The following is a 19,243-nucleotide window of genomic DNA, read 5'->3' as shown; positions in this document are numbered from 1 at the left end:
GCGCCTCCTTTTTTAAAAAGCTTGGTGCCGAGAGGAACTGCTCTTGGAACGTGACCTCTTGCAGTGCTGTTTCTTTTGTGCAATGCCGGTCTTCTGACCTCCGCTCTGCGCCCTCAAACAAGATATTTTGTCTGCTTCAACGCCCATTCTCAGAGATCTTTCAGATGTTTAGACTGACATGACATGCAGTATTGAGAGTTAAGCTCCCCCCAAATAGTACAGACAGATTCTGTGGGGGTTGGAAACCAACTTTTGTCGACCGTACTCTACACAGGGCTTGATGTCCAAGGCTTTCGAGGGAGTAGCCATTTGCAAAACTCAGAGTAGCAGTGTTCTAGTACACAGAAAAAAGGAACTGAGGTCATGGGGTACCTTGATACATACTGGCCCAGACATGTCCAGTGGGGGGCACATAAGGGTGTCGGGCACAGCAATATCGAGCACTCTGTGCCCACCTGGCAACTGCTGCAGAGAGGTTTATCATCATGTCAGCACAAGGTGCATTCTCTGTTTTAAGGTACAAATGAATCTTGCTTGATGTGCTAAAAATCTCTTTATGAGCTTCAAATGATAGGCACAAAAGCGCAAGGTTTTTACAGAGCAAATTTAAATGCGGATAAATACAGATAGAGGAGGCAAAAATAAATATTGATCAATGCAAACTAAAATGCTGAAAAAATAAATACAAAACTAGGAGCCTTGGTCATAACCAGAAATACTAAAATCATTGAGTTTTTCAGAGGCAACCAACTGAGGTAACACAAGTATTAAAAACAGAGCAGGGCAAGTTCTCATGGCAACTGTGCCTGTGGAAAAAAGCACGTTCATTAAGGAGCACTGACGTCTCCATCTACATAACCACTTCAAGTGCCAGGCACATCTAAGTGCTCGAGACAGCCTGGAACATTCCAATGCTCCACCGTTGGCTGCTTCAAAATGTTCTCATTCTGTGTCTGAAGAGATCTCCAAAGAGGAGACATCTGTGTGGAAGCTATCAATTAGAACATACAATTGCCGACCATCTTGTTCATAATCGCCTCCATAAACCAGTGATATGATCCAACACTTGCAGGATCCATGATCTGCCTAAAACTCTAATGTAAGGTGCAGCACTCTGACTTTCTTAGAAAACGCACACCTCTTTTAAACCCATATTTAGCACCATGTTGCATGTATGCACCTTCCAAAAGTAGGCATTTGCCTTCAGAAAGTAAAAAAAAAAAAAAAGCCCAGAGAATTGGAAACACACCGACTAGTGGATTTGTTGGACAGATCACTGCAGCTATAGTAAACTAGGATAACACACACTATTTACACTAGTCAACACTTGGGCAAGTAATATTAATAGGGCTGATGGCAAATAAACATAATATGCAGAAAATGTGCTCTTAGAAAATGCAAGTCACTTAAATGACTTCAAAAGAAGTGGTTAAACATCACATTCTTTCAAAATGATCTTTTGACACTCACAAGCAAAACATTCTCCTGAATATCTTCCTTGAGTTGGTCTCGTTCAGTTTGAAGAGTCTCCTTTGCCTGCTGCAGCTCATCTCTTGTCTGAATTAGAGAGCCAATTTCCGTTTGTAGCTCTTGGATTTTCTTTAGGGCTTCAATATTTTCCACTTTCACACACTCTAGTGCATCAACATTAGCACTCAATTTTTCTTGCAGGTGATTCACTTCAGAAATCATTGCTAGTTTTTCCTGCCTGAGCTCTTCCCGCTGTCCAAGGACATTGTCTCGCTCAATAACCTTCTGCTGCAGCTCTTCAGTTAAAGAGGACAACTACATGAAAAACAAAATGGAAAAAAGGATATACTTTACAAAACAATATTGTATAAGGCTAACCACAACTCTTCATGGTTTTCAGACAAGTGTGGTGTGTATATGATATATTATAAAGACTTCTACTTTCAGAGAGCCCAAGATGGAGCCAGCAAACCCACAGACAGATGGAAAGCATCCACGGTTCTATTTATGTAATAGTCCACACCAAGCTTTAGGCAGTCCTTAACTATTTTTTAAAACAGAAGTAGGACATACTAGTCCACAAATCTGAAAGGAGTAAACATTTACTTTCTTTACCAATTGTTCATATAGTTTCCATAATGCCCACATAGCATTTAATTTATATTCTATTTTGCCAACTCAGTACATCATTCACAGATCCCAATATCCCTAGCTCGGATAGCATTTTCCACTATGTTTATTTAACCCTTCAAGTGCAAAGGACGAGGTATCTCGTCCTTGGGATTACCTCCCCAGTGCCAAAGACGAGATAGCTCGCCCTTGGCACTTAAGGGGTTAATGAAGGAGAAAATGTTAGAAGGCTTTGCATGGTGAAATACTGAAATCACCAAAAAGGCCTTGGCACTGGGGAGAAAACCCATGACAGTTAAATGTGCGTTTTCATTTCAACCAGTGAACATAATGTTGCCACTTTTAATTATGCCGAGTTTGAACCTTGCCATCCTCCATACAAACACCATACTTAATTGCCACTATTGTACCCAGGAACCATGTTTTAACCACTTTACATGATGCCCAGTTAGAACGGAATGCCCTGTTGTTCACCGTGATGCTTCAACTATTCATTGCGTTGCCTTTCATTCCCCTTCTTAGAAGCTTAGATCCTAATCTGCCTGTGCTGGGGAAGGGTCTTGCTAGTCGTTGCTGCCCAGAGCATGGACAGGTAGGAAGATTTCCGCCAGTGACAGGGACCACAAAGGAAACAAACTGCACCTCAAAGCATTAAAGCTATTGTTTTCCAGCTGGTTTTAGCAGGTCCATTAACGGCAAATCACTCTCAGAATGTCTTTTTAGGGCATCATGTATCGTAGTGCTGCCACAAAACTGATTTTGGGCTCAAGACTAACATCAATGAACAAAGTTGCATTGCTCTTAGCACTTGCAATTAAATTTCATTGTTGGGTATGAGATGACAGAGCAATGAATGTTTGTAGCTGTGCAGCATGAGTGCAAAATTGCCCAATGAGGAGTCCTTAAGGCTTAAGTCACTTACCTGTAACCATTGTTCTCCAGTATGGGTCTAGCATGGATTCACATGCTCATGAATATTCCCTGTCGTCAGGCTGGGAATCCTTGGTAAAAGAAAAAAGTTTCACCTTCGCTTTAAAACCAATTCTCCTCTAAACCAATCATTCTACTCTGGGTCATACTGCCCCCATCCATTGATAGTCCTCTTCCTAAGCTCCGCCACAGGTGGCCATCTTCAGATTTTTACTGCACGCTTCAGTGTTGGGAGTCCTCTGGGTGCTCTCTGAGCCTTTTTACTAATATTTAGAGTTTTTTGGGGTAAAATGTAAAAGTTTTGACCGTTTTTGGGATTTATCGTTCGACCGGATGTTGACTACCGGCTGCGGGGATCCACGGTCGGTGAAGATCAACCTACATTGCAAGACCCAGGTTTGGACCTACTTCTTGCCTTTTCACAATAACTGCGGAGAAGAGATGCCTCTTCAAACTCAGGGTGAAATGTGACTAAGGTATGTTTTCGTGGATGATCGACACAAGTGTCTTTACTGCCATGACGAGGAGTGATGCGAGTTCTGCCGTGTTTTTTTTTTTTTTTTAAAGACCAACAAGGACCGCTACAGCTGTCTGGCCACGTGTGTAAAATCGTTTAAGTCCTCTTACTCGGCCTCATGCTTCCCCAAGGACCAGCTGGTCCCACGATCCATTTCCCTCAGATAAGAGGTTGAGGTCCTGTGAGGACGCCCCGCCTGTGGGGATCCAAAAGAAGGCAAGGCGGAACGCCATGGATCCCACTGGGTTTGCCGCAGCTGCGGGTCCCGGCTCACAAAGGACAAGGTCGCCATCACCAACCACATCCACAGTGAGCCTGCTGGCTAGGGTTGCAAACTCAAAGAGAAAGTCCTTGACCCCTTCGAAACTCTGCTTGCCATGGGGGAACAAGGCGACGAAGGAGAAATCCACGGTGGATTCTTCTGTCTCCATCAATGTCTCAACCAGCCAAGACAACCCCATCATCAATCAACTGCGTCATCAACGGCCACAGACGACGGCTGCTGTCGCCACTCTGTCAACAAACCCATCGACACCCTTGTCAACAACCACAACTTTTTCAAAAGAAGGGCAGACCACGAGGGTGGTGCCCACAATCACAGCAACGGCTACTCCGCAAGTTCCCCTACCGGCACAGCGTGAGGAAACTGCCACGGCTTTGGTGAAGGTCCCCAGAAAGGGGACAGCAGCATCCTACCTGCAGAAGTCTCAGGGGAGGGCGGGAGTAGGGCTCCCCCTAGGAAGGGTACAGAACAGGGAGCTGAACCGAGTGTGCCACAGCCCTATTGCCTACCTCTCCAGAAGAGGCGTACCAGCCCGGAGCCTACCCCTCTGACTGCTACACCCAGGGACGTTTTCCTGGACATTATGACCACACTGCACACGCTGGTATCAGAAATTCAGCAAATACTGCTGCCTACACCGGGGCCTACTCCGCCTGGAAGTCCTCCAAGACTGCTTTCTGGAAGTACTTCTAGGCGCAAACACAAGTCCAAAGGAGCCTGCCGGTCCAAGGCACCAACCGACAACACCGCGTCAGGATTTGTCCCCAACAGGGAATCCTGCCAGACACACACACACACACACACACACACACTGACGGAAGGAGAGCAGCAGGCGCAAATGACCTTGCACAGTGCCTCTCCACCGGATGAGGTCGGCTCTATAAGGAAGTCATTGTATCAATAGTAAGACAGACACAAGTGACCACAGTTCAAGGGTGTTTATTGAACTTCAACAAGGGTATGATCAACGCCTATCTAATCCCAAATCTACAGATGGGAGCAAGCAACGACCAGCAAATAATAATACAGTCCTAGTGGAGTCTCGTCAAAATAAAAGGGCCTATACTAAAAAGAACGATTGCCAATCTTTACCTGTAAATACAAATAGTGTAGGCAAGTATGTTATGAAAAAGAAAGAAGTGTTAAAATTATATGTCAGGACTGCCAGCCGCGCATGAGGAACTAGAAGAGCTTGCTCACGGCGGCCGTGGGAAACATCCTTAGATATCCTGATCCCCAGCGTACTTTCAGAAAGGAAACGATTCAGTGGCGGAACACCCTGGCCACCAGCAGCTTCAAACCCGATCGAAATCGGAGCCTGGAAACCGAAAATCGGGCTGATGAAGTCCTGGAGTTGTGAGCACCCGGCAGCCGCCAATATCCTTAAGTAAAGCCTGCTCTCTCTCTCCTCCTCCTCCCCCCCACCCCGGTTCTTTTTAAGACATAAACCCACTCAGCGCCAAAAGAAGCTGTTCCCTACAAACTGAAGGCACACCCATCTCGAACCGGAGTGGGTAAAAAGACAAGAACAGAGGAGGGACCCTCCGGGGAGGGGCCAGCGCCATCTTGCCTGCGCCGCAGCGCAAGCTTCAGCGGCAGCCCAACCCCAGTGGTGGCAAACAGTGATCACTGCTTCTCCCATCGCACCGGACTTGCAGCAGTGGCGGAGACTGACTGAGCCGACACCGATCCTCCCCATGCCGGGAGGGACCTTACTCAAAACTGTGGCGCCAATGAGATCTCTTCTTAGGAGCACCGGCAGCCACAGTGGATGCACTCTGATCTGAGGCACGAGTGATCCCGTACCTGGACAGCCCTGTTTCAAGTGGGAGACATCACAACCCTCCCCCACCAGCTGGCGCTCCAGCGAGACGCGCCTGCTCCAGTGACAAGCACCTTGCAGGCCGCCAAGAAGGAGCGACACCACACGCATCCAGTTGCAAACCGGGTCGCCAAAGCGGACCGGAGCAGAATGAGCCCCGTGCGGGGTCTGACCCGCACTACGTGGAAGTTATGTCCGGACCATCGGGCCTGAGTGGGGACACTGCGCTGCGGATGGGCAGTGGAGCAGGCCCAGAAACAGTGTAAACTGGCCACCACCGGCAACACCTAGCCCATGGCCCCACACTGCAAACGTGATTAAACACGGCACTGCCTATCGCCGGAACACATGCCATTCAGGGGCCTGTGCGCCACTCATACAAAGCTGTTGACCCGCCCCCACGAAGATAAACTGGCCAGCGCAACCTCTCACAAACGACTCACAAGCAGTGAAGCGTGGGAATACCCGTAGCCACCAAGCAAAAGATCCCACAAGAAGCAGACAAGGGACAGGACCCCCCCCCCCCGACCTCTCCCCCTCCCTCAACGAACACTAGGAACACGAGGTTACACAGCAATCCGCACAGAGGCGAGCAATGACACAACCGTGGCCTGTGCAGGCTAACCCCACGGACCTGTGCCCCCAAGGAGCAACCACTGTCACAAAAGGGTCCATACGCTCAGGGAACCACAGACCATCAACGTCACATCACCCCTTGAGCCAGGCAACACAATGGGCAAAGACAAAGCCAAAAGACAGACCCTCCAGCGCAAGATGTATCTCTATACGGTCGGGCCCTTCCAGGGCCACCCAACCACAACTCCCGAAAACGGGGAGGCAGTGGAGGATGAACTCCACATCTCTTTGACAGATGTCATGAAAGCCATCAAATAATCGCCGACGTCACTCGAGGGGAAAATAGGAGGCCTAGCTACTGAGGTGTCCTTTCTACGGGCGGACCTCCAGAACTTGTCCTACAGGGTTAGGGAAACGGAACAGAGGATCTCCAACTTGGAGGACACCATAGGACAGATGGAGAAACAGCTCGCCACCATAACCCAAAAAGTATCACAACTTGAAAACAGAGCCGGAGATAGTGAGGGGCGCAAGAGGAGAAACAATATTCGGATTATCGGGATTCCCGAAAGAGAAGAGGGCCCTAGCGTCGAGCTCTTTCTGGAAGACTGGTTGGCCAACGTATTTGCACCTAAGAAATTCTCTACATTTTTCTCCATTGAACGAGACCACAAAGTTCCAACCAGACGGCCCATTACCGGTGCACAGCCACGCACAATCATTGGCAAACTCATGAACCTCCGGGACAGAGACACAATTCTCCAAATGGCCCACGCCTCTGGCCCCATTACATACAACGGCCATCATGTCGGCTTTTATCCGGACTACACTAGAAGTTCCGAAGGCGCGACAATCCTTCAACTCAGTTTAAAAAAAGCTACAATCTCTCTCAATGAAATACGCTCTGTTCTTCCCAGCAATACTCAAAGTGCACCACGAAGGAACCACCCATCTGTTTCACTCACCAAAAGAAGCCTGGGATTGGATGGAGACCCAACCTCTGAGCATACCGGAACACCAAAGATCCCCAAGAGAACCTCTGAGTCGGATGCCAGAGAAGGACGGCTCTCCGCCGCAGCAGAATCCACAGGGCTACGATCATCCCGCATTGTCACAAGACAGCCCGGACAAAGAAGGGACCGGATGAAGCCTGCCGCAATGGCTCAGCTCTCACGTACAATGCAGAATTAAGGGGACCACGCACTGGCGGCCGCCACGGGAAGATGGAAACTTATTTGCGGTTGGCGTAAACTCCCCGCTACCTCCAATAATGTTCTGGTTTCAGGTTATGCGCCCAGTTGGCGCACAGGTTGGTCTACAGGGGCTTCAGGTTGGGGGGGAGGGGAGTACAGGGTGAGGCAGAGGGAGGGTGGGTCTGTTACAATGCAAGGAGCACGGAGCTCAGCCCGGTTAGGCTTCGTAGGGATCCATCAAGCACAGCACATGTTCAAACTCATAGGCACAATCACAATGCCTGAATATTGTTTATCCAGCAGGGACACAAGGTATGGTCGGAGCCAAAGACCTAACACAGTGCGTGGGATACAGGGGCACCTCAAAATAAACACTCTGGCACCCAACCATCCCTCCTCACCGGATCATGGCCACACGTAATACCACCATCAGGAACCTCTGACATGGAATGTTAATGGTCTAGGTAACGGAATTAAACGACGCCTAGTTGTGCAGCTTCTGAACAGGCAGATGCCAGACATAATATTCTTGACCAAAACGCACCTGGCAGGCACAAACTGCACCATATTCAAACGCACAAACTACCGAATAGCAATCCACGCTGGCTTCACTATGGGCTCCCGTGGCATACTGATATTAATACACAAGAAACTCCCCTTTCACGTAACTACTGTCACCCAGGACATTGAAGGGCGGGGGGCAGATAAACGTACATAACAGGGACACTATGGGAACAATCTATTTCACTGCTAGCAGCCTATGCAGCACCAACCCTGGTACCTGCGCTGCTTACCGACATCTCCCCCCTGATCACACGAGACACGTCGGATGTCATGGTTATGGGAGGCGACTTCAACTTACTCATGAATGTGGAACTGGAACGAACACATCTATGAGGTACAAAACCTGCCAAAAACACAAAATTGGCCACATTCGCAGGCGCTTTGGGATTGCAGGACGCTTGGCGTACTTTGCACCCTGGTCGCAGAGAATATTCCTACCACTCTGGAGCCCATGCTTCGCTCTCAAGACTAGACTACTTTTTCATACCATCTATAGACGTACACAAAGTATGCGAGACATACCTACTCCCCAGAGGAATTTCTGACCACTCCCCTTTGGTATTATAAATCAGCACCTCCAGACCGGACCCCCCTCCCTGCTGGCACCTAAATAAGTTTTACCTGGGATTCCGGAATTAGTAGAAAGGATCCAAGATACCACTAAAACATACTTTGAACGAAACACAGGGACAGTAGCTGACCCGGGAGTACTATGGGAAGTCTATAAAACAGTGCTGAGGGGCGACATCATCTCTTGGACTACTGTGCCCAAAAAGAAACACCTTGCCACGATGCACGAGGCCGAACAGCAGATCGAACACACAGAGGAGACTCACCTGTCTCGGGCCACACCCGAAACACACCGGGCACTAATACTGGCACAGAAAAGCCTTCAAAACATAGCGCTGGACAATGCAAGGCTAGCGCACAGAGCTCTACGCGCCATAGTGTATGAGACGGGGGATAAAGCCAGCAAGATGCTGGTATGGTTGGAACGGAGAGATGAGGGGCACAACCATGTTAGATGGCTCAGTAATGGTGATTCTGACCCACTGACGTCAGATAGAGACATAGCGGAAGGCTTCGCCACATACTACGCTGACCTATACAGGGCACTCATTTCCCCCATAGACAAATCAATCATGGCAGAAATCACCCTCCACACCCTCACTACTAAGCAGCAGACCCTCCTGGAGAAGGAAATCACTGAAGAGGAAGTGATAGTAGCCATCTCAGGACTCCAACCCAGGAAATCTCTGGGCCCGAACAGCTTCCCAATAGAGCTATGGCGGAAGACAGGGGCAAATGAGATTGCCCCGCATCTAGTGCGCATGTACCAGAACGCACAGGACCAGAGTTGTAGACGAATCCTGACTCCAAAAGGTCTTGGCAAAGAGCCCAAAGTATATATTTCGTCAGAGTTCAAAATGTCTGGAATTCACTCCTGTCCAATTCCTCTTTTATCTTGCAGCTTTGACCTAATAAGAAGATTGACAGCTGAAAGCACTCCGGTAAAAGTCTGTGTTACCCAACACTGTCCGGTAAATAATGCCAAGGGTTAAACTTGCTGCTTTTTCCTTTTCTCACAGGTGCGGCATAAGAAGATGTGGCGTGCTGATGAATAATACCTCTGGCGGTAAAATCAGGTAAGCATATGGCGGCTAAAGAGATTGTCTGTCTGTTCTCTCTGCTCACCTTGTTGTCCCCCTTAGGTGCCAGAATTCGGCGATGTAAAGATGGAGACAGCGCCGGATCGAAGAGATGCTGCGTGGAACGGTGAGTATGGCGCGGCGCTGCTGCTGGCGATGCGACGCGTTTAAAACAAAGTCTTTCCTCAGGATTGAAGATGCGATGAATCCGGGATCAGGTAAGAAATCAGGTAATACTCTTGTTCTAACCTTTGCATCTTTCTAGGTGCTCCAGGTTCGAGGCGGCCGTGTCAGAAGGCTGGATGCTGCTGCTGGCACGGTGAACGTTACGCTGCTGGATACAGAATAACGCAAAGCGTGTGCTGCTCTTCGGGCGTGGTTTAAATAGCCTCCAAAGTAGTCCCAGGTAGGTATTCCTCCCGACCACTCCGAGTAACAAAATAGTCCCTAAGGTAAAGTAGTCCCTTCCAGGCCTCACATGGGCTTGGATCTTCTTGCAGCATGGTCTGCATCAGGTAAGTGTGCACTTATGAGCCTGGCGCCTTTGGCGCCAGGACTGATGTCCCATATGAGCCTGGCGCCATTGGCGCCAGGACTGAACCCAGACAGCCCCTAGCAGGGGTTGCTGGGTTTTCTCAAGGCAACATGATACCTGCTCCCAGGGCTGCTGGACGTGGTCTGGATGCCCGGGGGTATGCCTCATGACAGCACTCCCCCTCAAGGCCCCTCCTAAAGTCGTTCTTCCCCTTGATCCTGGTTTGTCTGGGAAGTCCCGATGGAATCTCTTCACTAATCGAGGTGCATGAACGTGGTCACTAGGCTCCCATGAGCTTTCCTGTGGCCAGTAACCTTTCCAATCGATTAAGTAAAAAAGTTTTGATTTAACCACCTTGGAGTCCAGGGTGTTTTTCACCTCGAATTCAGGTTCTCCATCTATCAAGATAGGATCTGGTGGTTTGGTTAATCTTGTTCCTGGTTGAACTGGTTTTAAAAGTGAAACATGAAAGACAGGATGAATTCGCATATTGCAGGGTAATTCCAGTTTGACGGCCACCGGGTTGATAATGGCCTTAATGGTGTAAGGAACTAAATATCTAGGATTAAAAGTCTGAGTTCCTTTCAGAGGTATGTGTTTTGTAACTAGCCAAACCTGATCTCCAATTTGGTACTGTGGAGTTTCACTTCTATGTAGATCAGCATTTTTCTTGTATTTCTCTTTTGCTTGCTTCAAATGTTCTGTTGCTTCCTTGAAGGCTTGTGTAATAGTAGAATGCAAAGGACTAACTGCGGGCATTTCTAAGTGCTGAGACGAATCGAGTTCCGAGGTTCGAGGGTGGTGTCCATATATGGTATAAAAGGGGCTTTGTCCGGTTCCTGAATGTACAGAGTTATTGTATGCATTTCGGAAATCCATAAAATATCTTTCCAATTACTTTCGGTCTGGTGAAGCATGCAACGTAGGTACTGTTCATGGGTCTGGTTGGTCCTCTCCGTCTGACCATCGGTCTGGGGATGGTGACTGGTTGATAACCTTACGTCGATTTGCGCCAATTGGCAACATTTCTTCAAAAAATGTGAAATGAATTGACTACCTCAGTCAGAGACCAATACGGAAGGAAACCCATGTATTCGAACAATGTTTTCGAGGAACTCCTTGGCCAGAATTGAAGCAGAAGGTAATCCCTTCAAAGGAATAAAGTGGGCCATCTTGGAAAAAAGATCCACGATAACTAGAATGGTGTTAAATCCGTTACATGGAGGTAGATCAGTAATAAAGTCTAAAGACAAGGTGTGCCAGGGTGTAGGTGTAATATCCAAAGGTTGTAAAAGGCCAGCTGGTTTTTTCTTCTGACTTTTGTTTTGGGCAAAAATGCTGCAAGACATCACAAATGACTATATCTTTTCGCCAGGTGGGCCACCAGAATTGTCTCTTAATTTTAGCTTTGGTTTTTGCGATACCTGGGTGACCTTCCATCAGGGTATCATGATAATTGGAGATGACAAGTACCTGTAATTCCTTGTGTGGTAGAAATAGTCGTCCTTGATAGTAGGGTAGATCATTGATGACTGAGTAATCCGGGCCTTTCTTTACCCAGTCCTGCTGGATCGAAGAGTTGTTGGATTTTTAAATTAATTTCTTCTAGTGTCTGTAAAGTAGTTATGCCAAGAATTCTTTGTTCAGAAATTATAGGCACCGGCTACGGGTTCGCATATGCTTCTTCCATTACTATTCGGGATAAGGCATCTGCCTTGCCATTTTTACAGCCTGGTCGATAAGTGATCACAAAATCGAATTCGGCAAAGAACAATGCCCATCGAAGTTGGCGCGATGATTGGGCTTTGGCTGTTTTTAGATACTGCAAGTTCCAGTGATCGGTGATTACAGTAATGGTATGCCTGGCACCGAGAAGATAGTGTCGCCAAGCCTTAAAGGCGGATTTGATGGTTAATAACTCTTTATCGGTAACCGCATAGTTTAACTCGGGTGCCGAGAACTTTCTGGACCAAAATGCCACTGGATGAAGTTGACCAGTTTCAGGATCCTTCTGGGACAGGACAGCTCCCATGGCTAAACTGGATGCATCAGTATCCACTATGTACGGAAGCTCTGGGCGTGGATGTCTTAAGACAGGTGCAGACGTGAATTTCGCTTTCAGCACTTGGAAGGCCTTTTCAGCCTCTTCGGTCCACAAGAAGCATTTGTTCTTTTGCAAAAGTGCTGTGATGGGATGTACAACAAGTGAAGTCCGGAATGAATCTGCGGTAGAAATTGGCAAATCCGAGCATGCTTTGTACTCCTTTAACTGAACTAGGTGATGGCCACTTGAGAATTGCGTCCACCTTTCGTGAGTCCATTCAGACTCCTTTTGGAGTCAGGATAAAACCAAGGAATTCAACGTCCGTAACATGAAAAACAAATGTTTCTAATTTTGCATATAACTTGTGCTGCCGTAGTTTCTCAAGGACTGCACGCACGTGCTTAACATGGTCTGATTCTGAGGAAGAGTACACTAGAATATCGTCTATGTATACGACAACACAGACGTCAATGAGTTCACGAAGGACATTGTTCATAAAATACTGGAAGGCTGCTGGTGCATTGCACAACCTGAAGGGCATCACCTGATACTCAAATAATCCGTACTTGGTGCGAAAGGCCGTCTTCCATTCGTCACCTTTCTTTACACGTACCAGATGATATGCCCCTCGGAGATCTTACTTAGTGTAGATACAAGCATCCTTCACTTGGTCTAGTAGTTCAGGGATCAGAGGCAACGGGTATCGGTTCTTAACAGTTATCTGGTTCAATGCGCGGTAGTCTATGCACGTTCTGAGGTCACCTTCCTTTTTGGGTACGAAGAACAAAGCTGAAGATGCAGGGGACTTGGATGGGCGAATAAAGCCATTGGCAAGGTACGGGTCTAAGTATTGTCTTAGGTGAAGATTCTCAGGTTGCGTAAGGGCATAGATCCTTCTACAAGGGGGTTGTGCACTGGGTATGAGATCGATTTGACAATCGTACGATCTGTGGGGAGGTAGGGTGTTTGCCTGTTCCTTTTGGAAGACATCCTGGAATTCTTGGTATTCTGGAGGTAGTTGCATGACTGCTGTGGTTACTGTGGCCAGGCCTGCGTTCTGATTTTTCTTTTGGTAACAGGTTTTGCACAATCCGGGAAGGTTATTCTCTTTTCTCGCCAATCAATACAAGGATTATGTGTTTCCAACCAAGGTATCCCCAGTATTATTTGGAACTGTGGGGCTTTGATTAGATCAAACACAATAATCTCTCGATGCCCATCCTGACCCAATAGTGTCATCTCTGTGGTGGAGTGAGTTACAGGTCCAGAGGCAATTTCAGTTCCAGACTGTGGTGATGACATCTGAGGTGGTTTTTCGGCAGAGAGGTAGATTCATCCTAGAAGCCAATTCATAGTCCACATAGTTTCCTATGGCCCCGCTATCAATGTATGCTCTTACTGTGTGCATACGTGATGGCTGCCCTGAATCTACGAGGACCATTGGTATGATGAAATGCGAGTTCTGAGTATCCTTCTTGAAGCTCGGCAAGCGGACCTCTACGCTTGTCGGGCGTGGTCGTTTCCCGAGTCTGACTCCATATGGCTTTTATCAGCAGCTCCTACCACCTTCTTGGGTTGGTTTTACAGGGCAATCCCGTAGAAAATGTCCAGAAGTTCCACAATATAGACACATTTGCATTTGCTGTCTCCTTTCTCTTTCCTTCTGGGTTAGGGGTCCTTTAAACCCTGCGATTTGCATGGGTTCTGAAGTCTCTGCTCCTTTGGGATTATCGTGGGTTTTGACCAACACCCGATTCTCAAACCTGGCTCGATCAGCCTTTCTGTTCTGAAGTCTGTGATCTAACTGGACCACTAAGTCTATATATTCAGCGCAGTCTTGAGGTGGGTTCACGACTTGAGCCAAGACATCCTTGAGTTCTCCCCGAAGCCCTCTATTAAATAACGTGATTCGTTTTTCTTCAGGCCATCCGGTTTCCACCACCAATCTATTGAAATTTGCGATATAGGTTAGCAGATCCTGGTTACCCTGTCGTAAGGATAAGAGTTTGTTATCCAAGGCTTGTCCCTGTGAATGTCTGGCGAATAGTCTTTCCATGCTCATTTGAAAACCCTGAAAATCCCGGAGAAGAGGGTCATCCTGGTTGACTAGCGGAATGGACCAATCCGCTGCGCTGCCACTAAGATATGATAATACAAAGGCTACTTTAGCTTGGTCGGTTGGAAAGGCTCCCGGTCTGCATAAAAAGTGCAAGCGGCATTGGTTCATGAACACGGCGAACCTCTTGGGGTCCCCAGCAAAGCGTTTGGGTGGAGCTAACGGAATATTTCCTGGTAAAATCACTTGCACAGGATTGCTTGATGAAACTGGGGCTGGATTCCCCCCAAACCCAAGTAGGGGTGTTTGTCCAGCTTGGTTTTGCAGCAGTTGTCTGGCGAGATCATCTGTGCGCTCCTTCGATACAATTAGTTCTCTTCTGAGGGCATTAGTCTCTTGGCGAGCGGCGTGCACTTCCACCCTAAGTTCCCCCAATAGTTGGGCCAGTTGGTCGGTTTCTGAAGTTTCCATAACGCCGGGTGGGGATTTGTAGATAGGCTTCGCATTCTGTTACGCTCACCTGGCTCCCACATGGGCGTCAGTCGGACCCGGACTGCTGCGGACTCGAACCACATGATGTGTAGTGCAGCGATGACTGACTGGATCTGCCCTTGAATTCTTGTCTGCTTGACCCGTAGAAATATTCTCCTACAAGTGGAGAGATGGATTTAGCCACTTGTGGATTCAAGTGATAGCACCCCCACTGTCCTCCCCTCTAATCACCACTGAAGTGCCCTCTCCGCAACCTCACCTTATATTCTTGAAGGATGAGTCCTCCATCCTGCGAAGTACGCAGGGGCACGTTGATGACCAGTTACTTCACTGGCCTGAAGATATTGGAAGAGTTGTAGACGAATCGTGACTCCAAAAGGTCCTGTGAAAGAGCCGTAAGTATATAGTTCGTAAGAGTTCAAAATGTCTGGAATTCACTCCTGTCCAATTCCTCTTATCTTGCAGCTTTGACCCAATAAGAAGATTGACAGCTGAAAGCGCTCTGGTAAAAGTCTTCGTTACCCAACACTGTCCGGTAAATAATGCCAAGGGTTAAACTTGCTGCTTTCTCCTTTTCTCACAGGTGCGGCATAAGAAGATGTGGCGTGCTGATGAATAATACCTCTGGCGGTAAAATCAGGTAAGCATATGGCAGCTAGAGATTGTCTCTGTCTGTTCTCTCGGCTCACCTTGTTGTTTCTTGTCCCCCTTAGGTGCCGGAATTCGGAGATGTAAAGATGGAGACAGCGCCGGATCGAAGAGATGCTGCGTGGAACGGTGAGTATGGTGCGGCGCTGCTGCTGGCGATGCGACGTGTTTAAAACAAAGTCTTTCCTCAGGATTGAAGATCGATGAATCCGGGATCAGGTAAGAAATCAGGTAATACGCTTGTTCTAACCTTTGTATTGCTTGCCATCGACTTCGAAAAAGCCTTTGATTCGGTGCACTGGGAGGCCATATGGGAAATAATGCACTGCATGGGTTTCGGGCACCAATTTATGGCATGGGTAAAACTCCATTATAATTGCCTGAGAGCGAGAACTAGAGTCAATGGCTGACGGTCAGACCCCTTTGCCCTAGGGAGGGGTACGAGACAAGGCTGTCCCCTGTCAGCCATGATCTTCGCAATAGCTATAGAACCCCTTGCAGTGCTGCTGAGGAAATCAGAGTTATGGGAGGGCTTCCGATGATTGGACATATGGGAAGATAAGGTCTCACTGTATGCGGACGACTTGGTAATCTACTTAAAGGATCCGGTTAACTCATGACACACAGTCACACACCTGCTAGAGAGGTATGGAGCCTTCAGCGGAAACAGCGTCAATTGGTCTAAAGCTATATTTTTCCCGGTAGGGAGGGCGAATTACATAACTCCTGTAAACTGCCTGTATCGCGTTGAAAAGAGAATTCAGGTACCTAGGCGTACAGATCACAAAAAGCCTCATGGACTACATACCCGCGAACCTACACCCAATCACAACGAGATTCGCAGAGGACACTCGTCACTGGGCCTCGCTACCACTAACCCTATTAGGCAGAGCAGCCCTCTTCAAAATTATCGCTCTTCCCAGTTTCCTGTACATCCTACAAAATTCCCCGCTACACATCCCAAGGCGCATGAGTTTCAATAAATCGATCGCGCCCTCCGAAAACTTATGGTGTAGTGGTCACCCGCGTATAGCACTTGCCACGCTCCAAAGATCCATCTGGTATGGAGGAATTGGGATGCCCACACTATAAACATACTACTGGGCTAGTCAGATGGCGGTTGTGAATGACATGCTACACCGGGACGCAACACTGCCACATGTCAAAGCGATAAACGCTAGCAATAGAATGCCCCCCATCGAACTCTTATATCGCGACTTGGGCAGAGCAGTCCCCCCGTCCATGCTATCGCATCTGTCACGAATCTGGGTAGAAACACACAAGTACATGGAATGAGACATGAAACTGACACCTGGGCAACCACTATGGAACAACAGATAACTCCCAGAAATAAACAAGCTCCCTAGATGGCCCGCCTGGGAGACACATGGGATAATGAGAATCAAGGATGTCATACAAGGTGGCAAGATGGTCACATGCGTAACCTTACAATCCTTTTTCTCTCTCTCCCACCAACAGAACAATACCACTATACTCAAATAAAACACGCACTACAAACCCACCTTCTGGACATGAGCAACATGCCCGATAAAACGCAACATAGTATCGGAGCAGATCAAACACAAAGTCACCTCAACCATGTACAATGCGAACACCACCTTTGCCACAAAGGAATTAGTTAGCCTTAAGGCCAAATGGGAGTGGGATGTGGGAGCATTGCAACCAGAAGACTGGATTGCCGCGTTGATGTACCCTTGGGAGGTAGCAATCTCATCCAGACTCAGCTCGACCAGCTTAAGATCCTACATCGTACTTACTACCCGAGAGCACTCTTCCGTTGGGGTAAAGTCTCAGATCCACGGTGCTTGCGCTGTAAGCACGAGGAAGGCACCTTCTTTCACATTTTATGGGAGTGCGATTGCATACAACAATATTAGCAGGCATGTTGTGATGAGCTAACAAGTGATCTGACACGATATGAAAAGTTGTTTCTGTCGACTGCCACAGCAGTACTTAGGAGGAACATTGCACAGCTATGGGGTTCGGAGGCGACACCCAGTTCCGATCAATGGGTTACGGATGTTGACATATGCGCAGCAATGGAACACCGAGTGTATACCGCAAGGGGCTGCCCTGATAAAGCAAGTAAAATATGGCAAAAATGGGAAGACTTCCACTGACTGGTTTACTGCCTAGCCAAATATATACACCTATGGGAAAAAGTGCAAAACTTGTAAATGCCAATGAAATATTATCCAACACTGCTAGTGATTTTGATTTATGACCAGTTTGCTAATGCTCAGAGTGAAAGGGGGTTTGCATCGTGTCTATCAGTAGATGCACTGTTCATTTGTATTTGAAAAACCAATACAAATTTTTGATAAAAAAAAAAAAAAGATATGTCGGGCTGTTCAGGCCATGGACCTCCCTTCCCCATGTTTTCAGCATGGGACAAGGCGGGTCACTCGAGCGTAGTACACACTCTGGCTTCTTCTGCACGAGGACAGTTCAATTACCAGCATTAGGGCATTCTTATCAAAGTCTTTTGATTCAGAGGGTCTGATGTACCAAAACAAATGAAGTTATTTTCCTCTTACAAGTACAAGTGATTCACTCTTCACCCTGGATCACCCTCAGCCGGGCTCAGATCCCTTTCATACAACAATTGTTACTTTGGACCCCCCCCTCCCCTTCTGGGCTCAGATCCCCTTTTACAATGTTCAGAGAATATTATTTCTTAGGTAACTCGCGGTTTACCATGGATCCCCTTCAGCTGGGCTCAGAAACTTCCTCCTACACAATTAGTCTACCTCAGACAGGATCGGACCAATTTCAGTTTGTATTAACTATCGAAGACTTTTGAATGTGCACAGGGTTTTTTTAGCTTGACCCGTTCCAGGACCACTTCGATTCACATTTTCCACGTCTCACTTAGATACCTAACAGAGACCTTCGAATGAGCACCGACGTGGCGCTGGACCACTGTTTACGGTATCTATCTTGGCTTCAAAAGTTCAGTCACTCATCTGCGGTTCAATTATATTCAGGTCGCTTATCACATACGCTTCAAACACTTTTCTCTTTAGATTTCTACAAAGAATGTTGGCACTTGAAACCTTGGTTCTAGCACAGACCGATCTGGTATCAGTCTCCCTGACTCACCGGCTATACTGACTTATCTGGCGCTGCTTTGTTGTTGGAGCCAAGGACGGTACCATAGCGGCAAATGCTGCTCTCTGCCTTGCCTATCGACGGAGGAGAGACCCGGGTACCTCTGACACACAATACAGGTTTCTCAGCTTTAATTCCAGGTCTTATGTTTCTTAGTCTTGAAGGCTCATGAAAGTAATGGTCTTTCTCTGAAAAGGTCCTTGCAACCCTCTCTGGTCTTGCCGTCTTTCTCCTCGTATTAAAATATCATGTTGGAACTGCTGCTTCCTCGTGTGCTTTGTTTTGCTCAGGGTGTGCTTTCGTGCTCCACCTTTAATCCGTGTGGGGAAGTGTGATGGCAGTCAGGTGTGTGTAATTATCTCTTATTTCCTGACTCTGCCTTTGTGTTGGGACATGTCAGGTATACTGATCGGGTGTTAGTCTGTTTTCTCTCACAGTGAGCTGTCGGTGACAAAGTGTTTGTGTCAGGAAAAGGGGGCAGGGGCTCCAAGTATCATAGGAAGCTGATACCGCGTCTCGCCATCCGGTGTCCCAATTCCACTTCCCGAAGACCCCACAACCAGGCGATCCTCCCGCACTGGTCCACCCCCAGGAACTGGATCCAAAAGCGATGGCCGTGTCCTGGCCATCTGGATGACAGACAGGTTTCTCACAGCTCCTTCCATTCAATGATGTCCAGGGCCTCCAAACTGGAGTGTGAAG

At 47.7% G+C, this 19,243-nt stretch overlaps 1 protein-coding gene across 5 annotated transcripts in view; it reads right to left on the bottom strand.

The window, feature by feature from the left end:
- Window positions 1-19,243, bottom strand: part of CENPE (centromere protein E) — a 2,471,681-nt gene that overhangs the window by 594,999 nt on the left and 1,857,439 nt on the right. For all 5 annotated transcript variants that reach the window (XM_069630970.1, XM_069630968.1, XM_069630972.1 and 2 more), the window contains one exon: window positions 1,471-1,785. In XM_069630970.1, the coding sequence (XP_069487071.1) occupies window positions 1,471-1,785 (315 nt within the window). The remainder of the gene's footprint in view (window positions 1-1,470; window positions 1,786-19,243) is intronic.

Source organism: Ambystoma mexicanum, chromosome 6q (assembly GCF_040938575.1).
Source record: "Ambystoma mexicanum isolate Mex_15411 chromosome 6q, UKY_AmexF1_1, whole genome shotgun sequence".
Lineage (NCBI taxonomy): Eukaryota > Metazoa > Chordata > Amphibia > Caudata > Ambystomatidae > Ambystoma > Ambystoma mexicanum.
The sequence above is the reverse complement of the archived record's forward strand: the minus strand, read 5'-3'. Positions and strand labels throughout refer to the sequence as shown.